The sequence below is a fragment of the Stenella coeruleoalba genome, assembly GCF_951394435.1.
Source record: "Stenella coeruleoalba genome assembly, chromosome: 3".
Taxonomy (NCBI): domain Eukaryota; kingdom Metazoa; phylum Chordata; class Mammalia; order Artiodactyla; family Delphinidae; genus Stenella; species Stenella coeruleoalba.
This window is the reverse complement of record NC_137148.1, coordinates 123,218,419-123,239,128: the sequence shown is the minus strand read 5'-3', so window position 1 is coordinate 123,239,128 and position 20,710 is coordinate 123,218,419. Positions and strand designations below refer to the sequence as shown.

Genomic DNA, 20,710 nt, shown 5'->3' with positions numbered 1-20,710 from the left:
GGGAAGCCCTAGTTTTAGCTCTTATATTTAGGTCTGTTATCCATTTTGAGTTCATTTTTGTATAGTGTGAGGTAGGGGTCCAACTTCATTCTTTTGCATTTGGATATCACATTGTCCCAGTACCATTTGTTGAAAAGACTTTTTTTTTTTTTTTTTTGGTATGCGGGCCTCTTCACTGTTGTGGCCTCTCCCGCTGCGGAGCACAGGCTCCGGACGCACAGGCTCAGCGGCCATGGCTCACGGGCCCAGCCGCTCCGCAGCATGTGGGATCTTCCCGGACCGGGGCACGAACCTGTGTCCCCTGCATCGGCAGGCGGACTCTCAACCACTGCGCCACCAGGGAAGCCCTGAAAAGCCTTTTTACCCATTGAATTGTCTTGGCATACTGGTCAAAAGTCAATTGATCTTAAATGGAGGGTTTGTTTTCAGACTCTCAATTCAGCTTCATACCCATCGTTACGCCAGTACTACACTGTCTTGATTACTGTAGCTTTGGATTAACTTTTGAAACCATGTGTGAGCCCTCCAACCTTGTTTTTTTCCAAGACTGTTTTAGCTATTCCCTTGAATTTCTTGAGTTTCAGATTCCTTGAAGTTATATATGAATTTTAAGATCAGCTTGCCATTTTTTTTCAAAGAATCTAGCTGAGATTTTGATAGGCATTTTGTAGAATCTGTAGATCAATTGAGGCTACATTGCTTTTCCCACTTAACAGTATATTCTGGACAGCAGGCCATAAAAGTATATAAAGATACTTCTCATTCTCTCTTTCAGCTGTGTAGTGCTGCATTTTATGGGTGTCACTTGTTTACTCAACCTGTTCCCTACTGAAGGACATTCAGGTTGTTTCCAGCCTTTTGCTATTACTGATACTGCAATAGTGAAAAACTTTTTGCATCTGGCTTTTTGTATTTTGGCCAGAACTACTTTGAGATAGATTCCTAGAAGTGGGTTTGCTAAGATAAAGTTTGTTAAAACAAAGGATAAAGGCATATGTAATTTTAGACTCTATATTGCCAAATTATCTCCGTAGAGGGTGTATCATTTTGAATCCCCACCAGGAATTTATGAGAGTACCTATTTCCCCACATTCTCTCTCTAGAATATGTTGTCAAGTTTCCATCTTCAGAAAAACCCAGCAGTAGAGTAAGATTTGAAACTTACAAAGTGCGTTTTCTCTGTCTCATAAGTAGCCTTATAATGTTCTAAAAGGGAAGAAACACACCTTAAATGCCCTCATCAAAACACACATAGATGACCTCATCCACCCTTGTGTATTTTGTGTGTACAGGTTCAAAACCCATGTATCTAAAATTCATAAACATGTAAAATTTAGAGTTTACACAGATCTTTTTGGCAGTGGATAGAACGGATTTGAGGAACCCACCATATAATAGTTATAATAAATGTTCATTAAAACTTCCTTTTTAGCCAGAAGAAGTTTTATGTACATCTCACAAGACATAAAGACACTGTCTGAGTTCATTTCTCCTTTACGTTAGTCTTTCCTGACCTCTTCCTGCCAAACATAAATTAGATGTTATCCCTCTTTGCCCTTCCACAGCACCCAGCCATTTCTCTGTTACAGAACACTCCAGGAACCTAGCTATAGATGGTTGCACTGTATTGTATTGTATCATAACCATTAGGTTTCTTTTTGCCTGAATTCCTCATTTGACTGAACACTTTGAGGAGTCTGTGCTTTGCTCATCTCCATCCATCAGCAACCCAGCATATATTATTAGCTTGATACATAATGAACACTTGTTTATTCAGTGGCCATTTTACAACTATTTATTGTATATTTATCATACAGGTGATGAGGCTAAAAGAGTAAACCAAGGAACATGGTTTCCTTCATCTTAAACCTAATCATCTATACAACATAAATATTTGCATAAGCAAATATGTAGTTATAAAATGTGGTAAGGGCTTTGAAGGAAAAGTGCAGGATACTGTACTAGAAACTAACGGAAGGACCTAATTTTGATTGCAGGGGATCGTAAAAGCCTCAGAGACAGTAATACACATACTTACTTGCCTGATTCAAACCATAACCTATAGCCTCCAATAAAATGAACAAAAATCCATAATTTACTCAATGAAAAAGATTGTGGATGATTTTTAAATGTCACACCTAACAGGTTGCAGATTATTTTCCTGATGTTCTGATGTAATAGCTGATTTCCTCCAGCTCTGACCTTTCTCTGGGCAGAGCTTTAAATGCTATTTTGTGATCTGTCAGCTCATCTGTGCTGGCTCTGGAGATGTATTTATGAAGCTTCTCTGGGGAAAATATAACTATTATTATCTTCTCCAGATTCTCTTGAGATAGCTACCTCAGAGAATAATGTAGCCAGTAAACAGGCAAAGGGGAATAACAACATCTTGCCACCCATATAAAAAGAAAAGCCAAGCCCCAAGCTCAGACGATAATGAGGAACAATTAGATCAGACTCTTACCCAGAGAATTTAGCAGGGGTCCAGAGAAAAAAATGTTAGAAGTGAACACTTTTTGTGCTTCTGGAGAACTGTAGACTTCCAGCAGAGAGACAATCCAAGGGGATGAGTTTGGGTCACTGATGGATCACAAATTACCACTTGTGATTCAGAGAGTGGCTGGGCAGGTCCTGGCTGGGCTGAGAGGGTTCCAGGACGTGCTGAGTCATACATTTTGATTGGTCATTTCTCCAGAGTGGATGAAGTGGAGAGAGGGCAAGTTCATCTGGCTCATGGTATCATCTACCCCTCTGCCTCTCTAGCCAGAAAAGCAATTTATTTCCTTACTGACCTAGCTGCCCCTGTCTCAGAATTCCAGGGCAGGCAGAGGACTTCCCAGTGCCACTACCAAATACAGAGATTCTCACTTTGCCCTCCGTGCCCTTCTCCTAGCCTCTCATTTGTCATGCATCCCACTTCTGATTACCTGACTAGTGTTTACAGTCCAACTAGATCAATTGCATCTTCAGAAATGTTTTGATCTTTCCTGTCTCTGCTCCCATCTCATGAGGCTTTCCATGCAACTCTAGTTCTGATATCCAGCCCTTGGAACTCTACCAGGAAAGCAGGAATAGGCATAATGTTTTTTTTTTTTTAATCTCAAACTGAAATATATTAAGTTGCAAGTGCTGATTTTGTTTCTCTAAAACATCATAACTCATCATGCTAAAAGGCTCTTGAAATTTTTAAAAATTGATTTTGCAGTGGTGTATAATTTTTTAAAGTTCAGTTTCAGAGTTTTGGAAGTAATGATACATGGATAAGCAACATTAAAATAAAATATAAGTTAACACTAAGTGTTTTAAAGAATTTGGGGGTGGGATGTAGGATCTAGATGTGCTATGACTTTCTGGTTTTGCAGTTTGGCAAGGAATCAAACCTCGCATCTTCAGCTTACTCACATTTATAAGGGGACAAATACTATTCCTATTTTATAGGAACTAGTATTTGAAGATGTATGAGATAATGCATGTAATATTTTAGCATAACACCTCAAAAATATTAACTGTCTTAGACTTCACGAATGTATGATTTCCTTAAGTTTCCCCCAGGAGTCTACTTCTTGAGTCTACTCCCTCAAATATGTTTTTCAATTCATCAAATTCTGTCATAGTGAAGATACCTCTCCCAGGTAGACTCCAATCCTGATTAAACACACCTATATGCTTTAAAACAGCAACAGAAAACAAACTAATATCCATTAAGTGCACTCTGAGGAGAAAAAACACAAACAGTGCTGACTGGATTCACTTACATTTTTAACCACAAGTCTCAAATAGATATTAAGAAAGTCCTAATTCTCTATTGATTTTATACTTTCAGTCACTTAGCTTTTCTCCTCAAAATTTCCTATCCTGGGCCCATTCCTCATTCTCAGTTGGTAACTCATGTGTCACAGAGGCAATGGCATGAGAACTACTTCATCTGCCCAGCAACAAATACACCACTTCAGGAATATATACAGTTACGTACTCTGCCTTCTGTCCTAGTACAGTGAAAGAAGTGCCCTGGCTTCTCCCTAAGGCCAGCACACTTAGCTGTGCCCTGAATCACATCCATCTCTCCACATTCAGCAGCTTGCTCTAGCTATCTTCCCTTTTCTATCCTACGTTACCAGGTCCTTCCTCTTGATGGGCTCATACTCTGCATTCAATCTTGCTTATGCACATTTGAAAAAAATATATATAGTATACATAAGAAAATAAATGTTGATAAATAAAAATAATATATAAAAATAAATACTTAAAAATATGTGTTATAGTGTCTAGTGATAGATACAAAAGGATAATAGAACATGACCAACTAGGGTTTATTTTAGGATCAAGGTTGTTTTAAGATTTGCAGATCAATTAATTTACTTCACCACATAATAGAAATGATCTTGATAAAACAAAAACACATTTGACAAAATTTAATACCCGTTCATGATCAAAACTTCTAGCAAACTAGGACTGGATGCAACCTTTCTTATTGTGATCATGGATATCTACGAAGAGCTTACAGCAAACATACGAAATCTTGAAATCCCTAAAACCTTCCCCATGAAATCAGGACAAACACATAAGAAGTCCGCTATATTCGACATTGTTCTCAATGCAAATACAATGGGCACGAAAGTAAAAGGTAAGAAGATGGGAAAGGAAGAACTAATAATATCACTGTTAGTTAATGACATGATTGTAAATATTGAAGGTCCAAAAGAATCTACAGGCCTACTGGTAGAAAGAATAAGAGAATTTAACAAGGTCATTGGACATAAAATCAATATTGAAAATCAATTGTATTTTGGTAAACAAGCAACAAACTACTAGAAAATTAAATTTTGATAAACAATTACTATTTATAATAATTTAAAAACACTAAATACCTAGAACTAAATCTAAAGACAAATATGCTAGAACTCTACACTAAAAACTGAAACTAAAGACAGAAATTAAGGGATACCTTAATTATGTGTGTGTGTATTTGATAAATTGGAAGGTTTAACAGTTTTCAAATATTTTAATTCTCCCTGGACTAGTCTATAAATTCAATGTAACCCAATATAAATAACAGCAGCTTTAAAATACAAATTGACAAGCTGATTATGAAATTTATATGGAATTGAAAAGGTCCAACTATAATGAAGATAATCAAGAAGGAGCATTATGGGGTTTTTTGGTTTTTTTTTTTGCGGTACGCGGGCCTCTCACTGCTGTGGCCCCTCCCGTCACGGAGCAACAGGCTCCGGACGCGCAGGCTCAGCGGCCATGTCTCGCGGGCACAGCCGCTCCGCGGCACGTGGGATCCTCCCGGACGGGGGCACAAAGCCGTGTCCCCTGCATCGGCAGACGGACTCTCAACCACTGCGCCACCAGGGAAGCCCAAGAAGGAGCATTATTTTACTGAATTCTTTTACCAGTCTGAAGCTGTAGTCTTTAGGGTAGTGTGATAAATGTGTCAAGGTACACAAGTAGATCAATAGAACAAAGTCTGGAAACCCACACGTATATGATGACTAATAACAAATGTGTTACTGTGATGCAGGAAGGGAAACATAAAAGCTCCAATAAATGGTGTTGGGTTAATTAGATAGCCATATGGGGAAAGAAAGTGAATCTTGGTCCTGGAATATAGATCTAAATGTAAAAGCTAAAACAACAAAGCTTCTAGGAAACAGGATAGATATTTTCACATTGGTATGGGCAAAGATTACCTAAACATGACACAGAAAGCACTACCCATAAAGGAAAAGGTTGATAAATTATACCACATTTAAATTCAAGCTTTAATGATTATTTTAAAAAACATCATTATAGAGTGGAAAGGTAAGTCACAGATTGGGCAAATAATTTACATCCTCAAAAAGACTTGTTTACAGAATATATAAAGAACTTCTATGGATCAATGAGAAAAAGAGGCAAACCATAAAAAGATGGACCAAAAACTCAAGCACTTCTCAAGAACAGGTTCCCAATGGCCAATAAGCATATAAAAATGTTCCCAAACTCTAAGTCACCAGGGAAACTCAATCTGAAACCAAATGAGATACAATTAACACATTTACTGGAACACCTATATGTAAAGAAACTGACAATACCAAGTGTTGGTGAGGTTTTAGAGTAACTTGAATTCTCACATCTTGCTGATGTGAATATAAATTGGTACAGCTTCTTTGGAAAACTGTTTGCCAGGTAAACCTACATAAATCTTAGGATCCAGTGATTTAATTCCTAGGTTTATTGCCCCCAAATGTGTGTACTTTTGTTTACCAAAAGATACAAAGAAGAATGTTAACAGCAGGACTATTTGTAAAAGTTTCAAACTGGAAACAACCCAAACATCCATCAGTAATAAGATGTATATACACACACTACTATATATAAAATAGATAACCAACAAGGACTTACTGTAGAGCACAGGGAACTATTACTCAATATTTTGTAATAACCTATAAGGGAAAAGAATCTGAAAAAGGATATATATATATATATATATAACACAACACTGTATATCACCTATACTTCAATTAAAAATTGTGTTGCAGTGCTTCCCTGGTGGCGTGGTGGTTGGGAGTCCGCCTGCCGATGCAGGGGATGCGGGTTTGTGCCCTGGTCCGGGAAGATCCCACATGCCATGGAGCAGCTAGGCCCGTGAGCCATGGCCGCTGAGCCTGCGCGTCCGGAGCCTGTGCTCCGCGAAGGGAGAGGCCACAACAGTGAGAGGCCCGCGAACCGCAAAAAAAAAAAAAAAATTGTGTTGCATAATAAAAAATAGTAAGATGTATAAATAAGCCATGGGATATTCATACAGTGGACTATGATAGAGAAATGACAATACACTATTGCTGCTTGTGACAACATGGATTAATCTCAAAACACAACAAAACCACTTTGCACTCCACCCTCGAAAAAGAAAATTACTCAGTCCCATGCTCTGATCAAGCCACTCCCTTCCACCTTTTGTCCAGCCATTTGGAGTTGGCTCATATCAAGGTCACCACATCTATCTCTTCCCAAGTCAGTGGGCAGTTGTCTCCTTATTCTTGACTTCTCTGCAGCACTTGAAATGGTTTACATGCCTTCTTTTCTGAAACACTTTCCTTTCTTGATTCTAGGATTCTCTCCTGATTTACCCCTAGCTTGTTGGCTAGGTTCCTGGGAGTACCTTCTTTGTCTAGTTCCCTGAGTCTTCCTCCTCTGTCAGAACTACTGTATTAAATGCTCTAGGTCTTGAGTCCTCAGCCCTTTTTTTTAATGTAATCTCCCTCCAAAGGTGCTTCCTTCAAGTCTCTGATTTAAATAGCACCTATAAGCCAATGATTCCCATATTCATGTTTTGTGGGACTTCTCCTTTGACTCTGGATTTCTCTTCTGAGCACCAGACTCAATGCCTATTCAACAGCATGACTAAGATGCAGCTCAAAGTCAACAGAGAGTTCTTGTTAATTAAAGAGAGTTCTTGATTTTGACAATGAATCTGCTCCTCTTCAGTGAATGACACAATCATTCACCAAGTTTTTCCGGCCAACAATCTAGGAGTCATTATTTGTTTCATTCTTTCTTCTAGCCAAGGGGTAAGCATGTTTCTGAGCAAGGCCAGTTGGATTCCCTCCCAGGACTTTGAACGTTGATTGAGTCCGTGATGCAAGGTTAGAAAATTGGCTGGAGCTGATTCATCCCAGCTGAGATACCCTGCATGCAGGCAGCCCGGAGAAGCTGGAAAAGGTAAGGAAGTAAGTCCTCCCCCCTAGAGCCTTCAGAAGGAACACAGCCCTGTGATAGCTTGGTTTTAGCTCAGGAAGACTGATTTTGCACTTCTGTCCATTACTTCCTGCTACCTAGAGTCCCAGAACAGCCTTTGTCCCTCACCCTCCAGAGACCTACTTCTTCAAGCTTTACTTCTGATACAATGTAAGCTACCACATATTCTTCCAATGAATTTCTAAGGAATCCTTTTTAATATTGAGGAATAAATGAATAAGTCTGCATTATAAAGATCCAGTTCCTTGGCCATTAGCCCAACAGTCAGTCAGTCAACAACTATATGGAACAAGTACTATGTATTGGCCACACGATAACACTGTTGTCTGCCTAGTTCTTCTTCAGGGACTGCTTCCTTCTTCCCCAACTATCCAGGTTCATCAGGGACAACTTCTTCCTATGACAACACTGGATAATTCAGGATAATTTCCCCTTCTCAAGATCCTTAATTTAATCACATCTCTTCCTAAGTTAACAAAGCTGACACTGGTTAAAGTAGTAAGGAGAGAGTTTAGTCCGTAATATCCTACTGCAATAGAAAGAGTCCACATGTATATGTATAACTGATTCACTTTGCTATAAAGCAGAAACTAACACACCATTGTAAAGCAATTATACTCTAATAAAGATGTAAAAAAAAAAAGGAAGAGTCCAGTTGTGAACTGAACTCAACTTTGATTTGTTGAATAGGGAATAGAGAGGGTGGTGAGCGGGGGCTCAGAAGAGCCAGCAAAGTGAAAACTTACAAAAACTGGGAAGGTGGGGTTGGTCCGCGTGAATCCCACCTGGTTTGTTAACTGACGCCGTGTATGGAAATTGGGCTCCTCCCCTTCCGCAGTGGCTGGGAGACAGGGGCCCTGTCTTCAGGTGTTCGTGGAGCAAACAGTAAATTTTTCTCCAGCCTTGAGTTTTCTCAGGCAAGCACTATAAGTGGGCTAGGGTCATCCTAGGATGAGGCCTTGAGCTGTTAAAAAGAATGTTAGTGTTTTTCTTTTTTTTTTTTTTGCGGTACGCAGGCCTCTCATTGTTGTGGCCTCTCCCGTTGCGGAGCACAGGCTCCGGACGCGCAGGCTCCGGACGCGCAGGCTCAGCGGCCATGGCTCACGGGCCCAGCCGCTCCTGCGGCATGTGGGATCCTCCCAGACCGGGGCACGAACCCGTGTGCCCTGCATCGGCAGGCCGACTCTCAACCACTGCGCCACCAGGGAAGCCCTAAAAGGAATGTTAGTGTTTTGTTCAAGTCTTTATTGGGTAGGATTGAGGCCTAGCTGAGAAGAGAGCCCAGTGGAGAGTGGCTAGAGCTTGGGCAAGAATCATCATCACCAGGTGGGCCCAATGCAATCACAGGAGTCTTTAAAAGGTGGAAGAGGAAGGCAGAAGGTCAGAGAGAGGTTTGAAGATGGAAGAAGGAGCCATGAACCGAGGCATGCAGGCAGCCCGGAGAAGCTGGAAAAGGTAAGGAAGTAAGTCCTCCCCGCAGAGCCTTCAGAAGGAACACAGCCCTGCTGATAGCTTGGTTTTAGCTCAGGAAGACTGATTTTACACTTCTGACCTCCAGAATTGTAATATAATACATCTGTGTTTTAAAAAACAATTTCCATATTCTTTTAATGAGGGAAAATTATAGTGAAATGCACAGATATTAAGTATAAAATGTAATGAATTTTTACAAATATATACTCTCCTAGGAGCAACGCCACAATAAAGATAGTGGAATCTTTCAATCACTCCCTAAGTTTTCCACATGCAACCTTCTAGGTAATCTCTACATTCCATAGGTAATCGTTGTTCTGATTAGTTTTGCCTGTGAAGTTTCAGTGCAAATAACCATGCAGGGCAAAAGGAAAAGAATGTTTTCATTATATTACGAAAATAGCTTTAACCTCAGCTACTTCAATTCCTGTTGTTTTAAACCACTAAGGTGGCGGTAATTTGTTGTTGTTTTGTGTGGGCGGTAATTTGTTAAAGCAGCAATAGAAAACTATTACAACAGTTATTCTGAGTGACGATATATGGGTATTTGTTATTTTCATTAGAACACTCTGTAGTTCCTTATTTTATATCAAGACATTTATTTTAGATTCAAAGAAATTGTTTGAGTTAAAATTTTAGAACAAAAGACTTTCTAATGCCCAAGCCAGCTCAAGTTCAGGTGCCTCTGTCCGCCTAAGAATCTTTAGAATCGTCTCTGGCTATGGGGGCAGGGGGGTCATGTCATTTCTGGGAGGGGCCGCAGAGTTGTTTGTTTAAAGCCATCATTTATTAAATATCTACTGTGTTTGAGATGCCTTATATACATGTTCTTATTCGTATCAGTACCTTCTGCTATGGCTATTGCTCTAATTCCCAATTATAGATGAGGAAACCAAGAAAAACATATAATGTAACTTGCTTCGTTTACAGTTAGCAAGTGGCGAAACAGGGATTCAAACTCGGGTCCCTCTGACCTCAGGGCCTACCAAGAATCTGGAATGGGCATGATTATATGGGGCTGTGTGTGAGTGTGCAAGAGGTGGCAGAGGTATGATGGGCAAAGAGCAAAAAACCAGGAGCCAGAAGACGAGTCCCGCTGCTAATTCACTTCGTTTGTTCATTCATTCATTCAACATATATTTATTGAGCCCTTTCTGTGAGCTGGGCACTATTGTAGGAGCTGGAGAGTGAGGCAGTAAACAAAAGATACTAACGTATCTGCGTCGTGGAGTTTGTATTCTGGTGGGATGTGGAGAAAGATCAACAAATAAATTGCATTTCTGTACGTATTTTGTAAGAGAGTCTCACAAGACATCTGTGGGGGAGGGTAGAGGATAGCAGGAAGAGCAGGGTCTTTGAAATAAGGATTCCTGGGTTTGGGTCCTGGCTGTGTGACTCTGGGGAAATGGTGTAACCTCTCTGAGCCTCAGTTTCTTCAGGTGTAAAATGGGAAGAATAATCCCCATCCACGTAGGTTGTTGGGATGAATACACGAGAACATATATGTAAAACCCAAAGTAATAGAAGCTATCACGGTTGATGCTGGGACTCTGAAGGCTGCCCTGAGTTCTCAAAGGTCTCTGATTGTGTGAAGAGGTGCTGGCACTCTGAGTCACAGATGATAGAGGTTGCTTCCAGGGAACTCATTTATGTGACTGTGTTGAGCTATCTCACGGGGCTCCCTTTTCGCACTCCCAGTACCCATGGTCCTTTTCATTTAACACAGACAATCGCATCTTCTCATTTTCTGAAATCACACGAGGACCCTTGGGGTTCACGGGACGGGAGGAACGGGAGACACCGGTGAGAGCTCGGAGCCCTGAGTGGCTGTGCGCAGCTGCAGGCTTAATCTCAGTGAACAAAAGCCGCCTGGGGATTGGCTGTGCCGGGCAGGACTCAGGCGCTTGTTTTGCGGGCTGTGGGTTGCCAGGGCTTTGTTTAGAGGCCCTCAGGGAGGGGCTCGCAGGAAGACTGTATTTGCTTTTCTTGGATGTCAGCCCTGTCGGGCAGCCTTCACTTTATAACATGGCCTTTATCTGATAACTGTGTTCTGAGTCGGGCCAGGTCTGGAGAGGCTGAACTTTAATTCAGAAGGTTCTTCCACCCTTCACACTGATGCTCCCAGACTAGTGACCTTCCTTCCCTGAAAACCCTCAAAACATACCACCCACACCCCTCTTTCTACTTAGTTCCTTCATGCACTTCTCATAGTTGATATATTCACACGCTATTTGTACTCAGTACTGCGTCCCCACGGTACGGGCCTCTGTTACAATTAGGGTCCCTAGGTTGAGCAAGTAAAAATACAACATGCCCACAAATTAGAAATTCACATAATGAGTAATTTTTACTTAAAATATGTCCTGTGTGATCCTTGGGACATATACTAAAAGTTATTGGTTATTTATCTGAAATTCAAATCTAATTATGCATCCTGTATTTTTTTTTTTTTTTTTTTTTTTTTTTTGCGGTACGTGGGCCTCTCACTGTTGTGGCCTCTCTCGTTGCGGAGCACAGGCTCCAGACGCGCAGGCTCAGCGGCCATGGCTCACGGGCCCAGCCGCTCCGCAGCATGTGGGATCCTCCCGGACCGGGGCACGAACCTGCGTCCCCTGCATCGGCAGGCGGACTCTCAACCACTGCGCCACCAGGGAAGCCCGCATCCTGTATTTTATCTGGCAACCCTGATTATAAATCGTGATGCTCCGGAAATATATACATGAATGAAGGAATGAATGGGACTCATGCATAATCAGATGCAGACATTTTACTGGAAAGTCCACACTGTTAGGAGTGGTTTCAAGGTGATAGGATTATTGGAGAATTTTCAGTTCTCTATGTGATTTTCTGTTTTTCAACTTGCAATGAGCAGAAAAGTTTTCAAAGATCGTATGTGTCTGTGTTTATACCAATATAGTCATAAACCAACGTCTTAACGTTAGTGTAAAACCTGCTTGAAAGAGAAACAATTTGTGTTTTCCTTCAACCTGAAAACCAGAATTTTCTGAACACATCCCCAGAGGACATTTTGAGCATCCCTGAGAAGATTATTATTAAAAGCAATATTGGGAGACGCAAGAGGGAAGACATATGGGAACATATGTTTATGTATGACTGATTCACTTTGTTATAAAGCAGAAACTAACACACCATTGTAAAGCAATTATACCCCAATAAAGATGTTAAAAAATAAATAAATAAATAAAAGCAATATTGGCAGGCCAACACAACGTATCAGCAAAAGAGAGTACATGAATGGGTACAGAAGTACATGAGTGTCTAAAAAATGTTGCTATTATTTTGTTAATCATACAATGCTTCTTAAGAAAATCGGCTCCTGAAGTTTTGGGGATATAAGGCTCAGTCTAGTTAAACCCAAGATAGAAAAATCTTGATTCAATTGTACATAATACACAGGGAATCTTTTCTTTGATTTGCAGAATGCAGGTGGAAGACAAAACAAACATAAGCTCTTACAGGGAATGAGTTGAAGGCTCTTCCCCCCTTCCTTCACCACACACAGCTTGCCAGGATGTCTTGGGACCAAGCACCCTTCAGATTTGTCTTTTGGAGTTCCACACTGGCCACCAGTGATGGGCACTTGAGAATGCTATGCCTTAATGGAGCAAGGAAATTAAGAGCTACCGTTTGTAAGATGCTTACTATGTGCTGGGCACCGGGCAGAGCACTTGATTATACTTCACTCATAGAAACAACCCAAATTACACACATTAAGCGTATCTTATAACAATGGGATTTAAAAATGATAAAGTAAATTACAGCCACACCTCCTGAAGCACTGCAAGGTGCTTAATAGTTGTGGAAAGATCACTTATATTTACTATGCTGTACTGAGTAAGGCAGAAAGCATTTATTAGAAGGAGAAAAGATGCTGAAGTCGGAAGACTTTTATCTCAAGGTTTGAAAGACAAAGGGGTTTCTGCTGTACCTTTGGGAATGTCCCTTATCAGTTTCCAGTTCTGAATGTGGTATTAGAATCATGGGGGTGGAGCTGTCTCTTCTCTCTCTTCTATCATGTTAATGGTGCCCAGGATTCTGCTGTAAGATTCAGTGTCAGAAGTGAGAAGAAGGGTAGAATAGGATATATGTCCTGTTATTGCCAAGTCAGGATGCACAGACGAGAGAATGATGTCTGGAGTGAAACCAAGTGAGCAAGTAGCAAAATCCATACTCTTTGGCCAGCTTAAAGTCTCACAACACTCATGTTATTAAAAAAAAAAAAAAAAAGGGAATAGAATGAAATCAACGTGGCCTGCTCAGGGATGACAGACAAGCATGAGAGGGCAAAATGGTACATGTGCCCTTACAAAGGTTTCCTGGTCTTAAAAGAAGAAAATTAGTTGGTTGAACTTTTGAAGGAGGACAGTGTGAGTTTGAACAAAGGGAGGATCATCATTGTGAAGAGAGGGAAAAAAAGGCCATTTGATGATTGCTAAGGACGGGGAAGAAAGAGCTGCATCCATTTAACTCTTCACATGGCAGCATTGTGAAGAGGCCATTGTAAAATACTGATTAAATACACCAAGGCTGGGCCAAAATGTGCTTCCCCATGTCTGAACAGTGCATAAACCCTAACAGACCTATTTCCAAGTCACACAGAACCATCTTCTTTTCAACTGTGGCATAGAGTCTTCAAGCAAATTGTGTATTAAGTGAACTGTATAAATTAAAGATGGGGGGAGACAGGTTTTAGGCACTGATTCCTCTAGAGAATCTCCCTAAACACCCAGTGACATTTCGATGATTTTTCCATTAGTATTCTCTGAATAGAGATCTCTTTTTTTTTTTCCCTTTGCTAGTAAGTAAGAACTGCTTGGTATACATATTTAAATAACAGTCATACTGAATTAGCTTTAAGAACTGGCTCTTAACATAATGGATGCATTAAAATGTAGAGCAAAATGAGCCAGCCACATAGAGACCTCCATGGGTAAGAAGAGAGCAGGAAGCAGTAGATAATGCAAGCGTCTCTGCTGTCTTCTAAGGCTTGGATTATGATAATGGCTTTGAGAGCAGATCAGTCATTTAATGTCTAGCTACTGACATAAATTAGCTCCGGTTGTGTTAAAGTCTATTTGGTGAGAAAGGCAGCACCCGTCCTTTTCCAACCCACAGGTATATATGTGGCTGCTTAAGAAGTATGCTGCAAGGAAAAAAGGTTGATTGCCAATCACTTTAAGAAGAAAGTGTTTTGTACAAGTCCTAACAGTCAACCTCATCTCTGCCAGTGATGCCGTACTTTGCACTCCAAGTCCTTGCCCCACGAGGAAGGGGGAAAAAGACCTAATGAGTGAGAAGACATCTGAACTCATTCCTTGCCAGCCTATTGAATGACAATGCTTTAAAAAAAAATACTGACCTCAAGGACAAGGGGAAATATGGCAACTGAACTGAGCAGTATTTACTGGTGATAATAATAACATTTTTGTTTCTTTATAAAGTCAAAGAAGCCAAGGCGAACGAAAGTCCCGAGGAAGATCCCAATGAGGGTTTTGCCAATGCACACGTAGAAATCAGGATGTGTTTATGTAAGAGGATTTGGGGGTGAAGGTAGGAGTGTCCCATTCAGAGGTCCAAGGAAAGCCACTTACCACAAATTAACCAGGAAAGGATGCTCCAGCCCCTGCATGATCTGGAGCTCCTTGAAGACATTCCTCACTTCATTGCGCTCCACACACTTTTGTTTGTTCATGTACTTCATCGCATACATCTTCTTGGTATCGTTCTTCTGTACGATGCAGACCTAATGGTGCCAACCAGAGTGAGAAAGTGATTAGGGAGATGATGGATCGTGGGAATGAGACAGAACAAGACCGTTTATCACAGCATGGAGGCCCCATCACTTGCAAATTCTCTGATGTTAAAGTTGCCACTTAGCTCTGATTTCAGAGTAAAAAATTGCACTTTCTTCCCCTGTACCAAGTCAATTTCTAAATCTCTGCCTTCTCAAACAAGTTTGCCTGTTTTTGCTTTTGGGGATTTTTAAGACAGCATTTTGGGGAACATAGCTGCCTCCATGTCAGGAATCTTCCAATAACTAACAGCATCCTTATTCTGCTTTTTAGTGACCAAAATAGGCATGACTAAACTGTCAAGATGAACAATATTGTGCGAGAATTTCTGTTGACAGCCACAGGTGATACAACCAAAAAGGACTTGAAGCATGAGGAAAAACACGAAGCGTGATGTGCATGTTTGTGAAACTCTTTTAGAGATTCATATAATGCCTGATAAAGTCGACAGCAGAGGATTCTAAAATGCAAGTTCACTATGAAATATGAGGTATTCTGTTAAAGTATGTTTCCACAAGACACAATAGTAATCAGGATATGAATCTAGAAGGTTCTTACAAAGAATTGGACTGAATGTGTATGAATTTTATGGTAGGATTTTTATGGTAGGTTTTTTAAAAATAGAACTATGGTACAATTGGGGAAAACAGAAATCAGGTGGCTTCTTTCCCACATGAAAATATTTAATTCTTATACTGACAAGACAACTGTTACTGAATGTACTGGTACAACTTGCAAACGATTATGAAATCTTACGCTCCCCATTAGTGTAGAGAAAGCCTCCAACTCTAGTGAGTAAACTGATTTGACTTTGAGATAATTCTGAGAACATACATGTTCATTATGTAGCCGCCTGTCTCATACTTTGCTCAAACTGTGGTAATAATTTTATAAAAACCCATTATGAAAACATCTCTGAATTATCATTTACTGTGGTCCCAGTAACTAATCTGAACCTTCTTGGGCTCTCTGTTCTCTGAGCTACATACCCCATTATTGGTTAATCATTTTGGTTCTCACCTTCCCAAAACTGCCTTTTCCAATGGCTCTTAAAATTTCAAAGTGGTCAAAGTTGACTGTAAAACAAACAAAAAGAACATCATGAGTGATTCAGGTGCTCTTTTAGTAGCTAATGAATAATATATGAAGATTGAACTAAACCTAAGTACTTTATTTAAAACAACATTCCTTAACATGACCATTCATTCATCCAATAGACATTTCTTTAACACTTAATCACATTGCTTAGTACTGGGGGATATAGTAGTAATAGAGTAGAAATAAAATCTCTACTTTTATGGAGACTGTAGTCTATGAAGGCTCCCCAGAGAGACTCTTACGGATTAAATAGTCACAAAATGAGTGGACAATTAAAACTCTTGGTGAACGTTAAGAAAGAGAGAAGTTGTTGGGCTCTAAGTGGATATAACAGAGGGTTTCACATAGGTGGCCAGAGACCTGGTCCTCTGTGCATACAATTCTACTAAGGGTTGGCACTTTAAAAATCTTCTCCTTGTCTGTTTTCTCACTAAAACCGCTCTTTAGTGTATCCAAATGATCTCAATTTTCCCAAGTAAGAAACTATTACACATGTAAGTTTACAGAACGAGTTGATCCCCAAGGCACAGATATCTAAGAGAAGAGGATGAATATGAGTATAAAAGTCTATTTTATACACTTCATTTGAAGTTGAGATAATCTTTTCCATCTGCCATTTAAAAATTTCCACTCCTAAACTTTAAATGGAATATAATCTATAAAAATATTGAATCACTGTGCTATATACCTGAAACTAATACATTTTAAATCAACTATACATCAATTAAAAAATAATAACGTGTTCACTCCTTCCTAGGAGCAGTAGATGTTTAGTGTATAGATAGCATGGTCTCTTGGGCCAATGCTCAAGAAATGCTTGGTGAAGAGAAGAACAAAGCCTAGACTCTCCCAGACAGGTGACATTCTTTGGTTCCTTTCCTTGATGATCTGCAGAAAATGTCCCACTTTCTTTCCTGGTTTTTGAAATAAGGGTTTAGATGAGTAAAATTCCAAATGAGGGATTTTAAGAATTTAATCAGAAAAGATTGCAAAGTACAAGAAGGTGCCATTCTTCTCTTTAAAAGACATAATTTGTCGATTTCAAAAATTATCAGATTAGCTCCTTCTGAAGGAAAGAGAGATGAGTAATGGGACCTCTCATCTTCCAAGCTTTCTCAAGGTGAAAACATTTTTATAATGTGACTTAATCATCACTTCTTTTAAACTCCCAACCCACTTTATTTCAAAAAAACCCAAAACATTTAATCATGTGAGGCAGCATGTCTATTACAAATAATCCTGGATTTGGCCTGTAAACAATGATGTAATTCTGGTAAATGACAGATTCTTTTTTTTAATTTTATTGAAGTATAGTTGATTTACAATGTTATGTTAATTTCTCCTGTAAAGTAAAGTGATTCAGTTATACATATATGTATATTCTTTTCCATTATGGTTTATCACAGGATATTGAATACAGTTCCCTGTGCTCTGCAGTAGGACCTTGTTGTTTACCCATCCTGTATATAATAGTTTGTATCTGCTAATCCCAAACTCCCAGTCCTTCCCTCCCCCACTCACCCCTTCCCCTTGGCAACCACAAGTCTGTTCTCTAGAACTGAGTCTTTTCTGTCTCGTAGATAAGTTCATTTGTATCATTTTTTTAGATTCCACCTATAAGTGATATCATATGATATTTGTCTTTCTCTGTCTGGCTTACTTCACTTAGTATGATAATCTCTAGGTCCATCCATGTTGCTGCAAATGGCATTATTTCATTCTTTTTTATGTCTGAGTAATATTCCATTGTATATATACCACATCTTCTTTATCCATTCCTCTGTCGATGGACATTTAGGGTGCTTCCATGTCTTGGCTATTGTAAATAATGTGGCTATGAACATAGGGGTGCACGTATCTTTTTGAATTATAGTTTTGTCTGGCTATATGCCCAGGACTGGGATTGCTGGATCATATGGCAACTCTATTTTTAGTTTTTTGAGGAACCTCCATACTGTTCTCCATAGTGGCTGCACCAATTTACATTCCCACCAACAGCGTAAGAGGGTTCCCTTTTCTCCACACCCTATCCAACATTTGTAATGATGTCCTTTCTGCCTGGTGTGAGGTGGTACCTCACTGCAGATTTGATTTGCATTTCTCTAATAATTAGTGATGTTCAGCATCTTTTCATGTGCCTATTCGCCATCTGTATTTCTTCTTTGGAGAAATGTCTATGTAGGTTTTCTGCCCATTTTTCGATTGGGTTGTTTGGTTTTTTTTTTTGTTGAGTTGTATGAGCTGTTTGTATATTTTGGAAATTAAGCCCTTGTCTGTCACACTGTTTGCAAATATTTTCTCCCAGTCCATAGGTTGTCTTTTTGTTTATGGTTTCCTTTGCTGTGCAAAGGCTTATAAATTTTATTAGGTCCCATTTGTTTATTTTTGCTTTTATTTCTATTGCTTTGGGAGACTGACCTAAGAAAACATTGGTACAATTTATGTCAGAGAATGTTTTGCCTATGTTCTATTCTAGGAGTTTTATGGTGTCATGTCTTATATTTAGGTCTTTAAGCCTAAATGACAGATTCTGAGTCTCCATTTTCTCATCTGTAAAAATGGGACTGACCCTGCTAGATAAAGAAATACTTTTTATCCAGAAAAATGCTAATAAAACAGTTTACTTACTTAAGTCATTCACTTGACTATGTTGTCTTCCCGAACTCCTTGAGTTCTGAGTTTCTTTCATTCACTAGATCATAAACTCTGTGACGGCAGAGATTATATGTTGCTTTGTTCACCTGTGTTTTCCTGGCAACTCAGAAAATTCCTGGCTTGGGGTAGTTGAAGGCATCTCTTTGCACTTGCCATAGAGCCTGGTACAGTGATTTACACGTAAATCTCACATAAATCTGGTTCTCAACAAATAAAGTAAGATGTAAAGATACAGAAGAACCCCCAAACAGTTGCTTCTTGTAAACCAGAGCAGTGTGAGAATGTGGGTCTTCTAGGGAAGTGTTTTGTAAACTGAGTCAAGACCCATTAATAAATTATGAAATAAATTTAGTTGTAATAAAGAACATTAAAAAATTTAATGGAATGGAATAGATAATAAAATATCAGAAATGTCTCAAATGTAGTTAGAGTAGTATTGACTCTGAAACTTTTGTTTCAGTTTACATCTGTGTGTAGATAGATGTGTACTGTATCATGAGGATTCTTTTAGTCTATATTTTACTATGAGTTGTGGTCAAAATAACTTGAAGAACACTTTTGTAAGTTTTTTCTTAAGTTTCAAACTGAAATAACCAATGCAATGATTTCCTCACACATCACATGAGTCTGAGTTATGCATTATGTACTATGGAAGTGTTAAATAACCAAGATTTATTTCATTTTTAGCAAATCCAATAACTCACAGTGGTTTCTTCACTAGCAGCCTAGCCTACAATGCTGTGATGATGTTTTGAATCTCCAAGTATATAGCGGGTACCTGGAAAGCAGGACATTCCATTGCGATATCAATCCATTTCACGAACCGGGTCTCTTTATAAGCCATTTTAAGCTTTAATGAAAATGATAAAGGATTAGATGCCAGGTTGCTGATAAATTTCTACTAGCAGAACTGCCTTAATTAATGTCAGGTTAGGTCCCAGAAAAGTGGCAACCTTAAGGTTTTAGAGATACTACATCTTATTTATGCCTTTGTTTCTAGTCAGTCAAAGAAAGATCCAACTCCAGTCCGATGCCATAGTGCCTAAGGTCACTTCCCTGTATAATAATACATCCTGGAGAGAAAGCCGATGACACACTGAAAGTGACTGAAAAATAAGCTCTTATTCCATCCTTACGGTCCCTTCTTAAATGTCCAACAACAGCAACACTAGTTTGGAGGAAGGCTGATTGAAAAGGCAACCAAACCTCATCAATTCAGACAAAATGAGAGAGAGAGATGAAGTCAGAACTGTGGATTATTTTGTCAACGGGAAACCAATTATATTACAGGCATATAGGCTTTGCCTAAGGGGAGTATGCAATAGCACACCCACTGTGTGCTTAAACCTTTGATCACCCTGTGCAGTATTAACCAGCAGATTACATATGGCCCACAGCCAAAATGGGCCTGCTGCCTGTATTTGTGCCTCCTGTGAGCTAAGATTGGTTTTACATTTTTAAAGGATTTTAAAAAAACAATAAAGAATATGCAATAGAGACCATATGAAAATCGATGCCATAATATTTACTAGCTGGCCCTTTACAAAAAATTTACCAGCCCCTGAGATTAAGAGCACAGTCTGTGGAGACAGACTACCTGAGTTCAAATTCCAGCTCCTACAATGAATACTTGTGGAATCCTGGCAATTTCTTTGTTTTTTCCTGTCGATTTATTTCCATGCTCTGTATCTTCATTGATAAAATAGGGATCAAAATAATATATACATCATAGGGTTTATAGCAAAATGAAGTGAGTTAACATATGTAAAGTACTTAGAATATGAACTGGAACAAACTACTTTTACTAATACTACGACTACTGCTTAGGGAATAGGATAATTCAGAGCTCCCAGCAAATACCATGGTAAGCTGCTATCATGACACATGGATATTAGCAGACAACACGGAAGTAAATGGCAGCTGTCAGT

At 39.4% G+C, this 20,710-nt stretch overlaps 2 protein-coding genes across 3 annotated transcripts in view; one reads left to right on the top strand and one right to left on the bottom strand.

The window, feature by feature from the left end:
* Positions 1–20,710, bottom strand: part of STK32A (serine/threonine kinase 32A) — a gene marked incomplete at its 3' end in the record, with an annotated part of 116,180 nt that overhangs the window by 70,285 nt on the left and 25,185 nt on the right. For both annotated transcript variants that reach the window (XM_079917158.1, XM_079917159.1), the window contains exons 2-3: positions 16,050–16,105; positions 14,829–14,980 (exon numbers count right to left, since the gene is read on the bottom strand). In XM_079917158.1, coding sequence (XP_079773284.1) covers positions 14,829–14,980; positions 16,050–16,105 — 208 coding nt within the window. The remainder of the gene's footprint in view (positions 1–14,828; positions 14,981–16,049; positions 16,106–20,710) is intronic.
* PPP2R2B (protein phosphatase 2 regulatory subunit Bbeta) overlaps positions 8,493–20,710 on the top strand; it is a 609,983-nt gene continuing 597,765 nt past the window's right edge. The window contains exon 1 of the mRNA XM_079917157.1: positions 8,493–9,198. Coding sequence (XP_079773283.1) covers positions 9,143–9,198 — 56 coding nt within the window. The 5' untranslated portion in view covers positions 8,493–9,142. The remainder of the gene's footprint in view (positions 9,199–20,710) is intronic.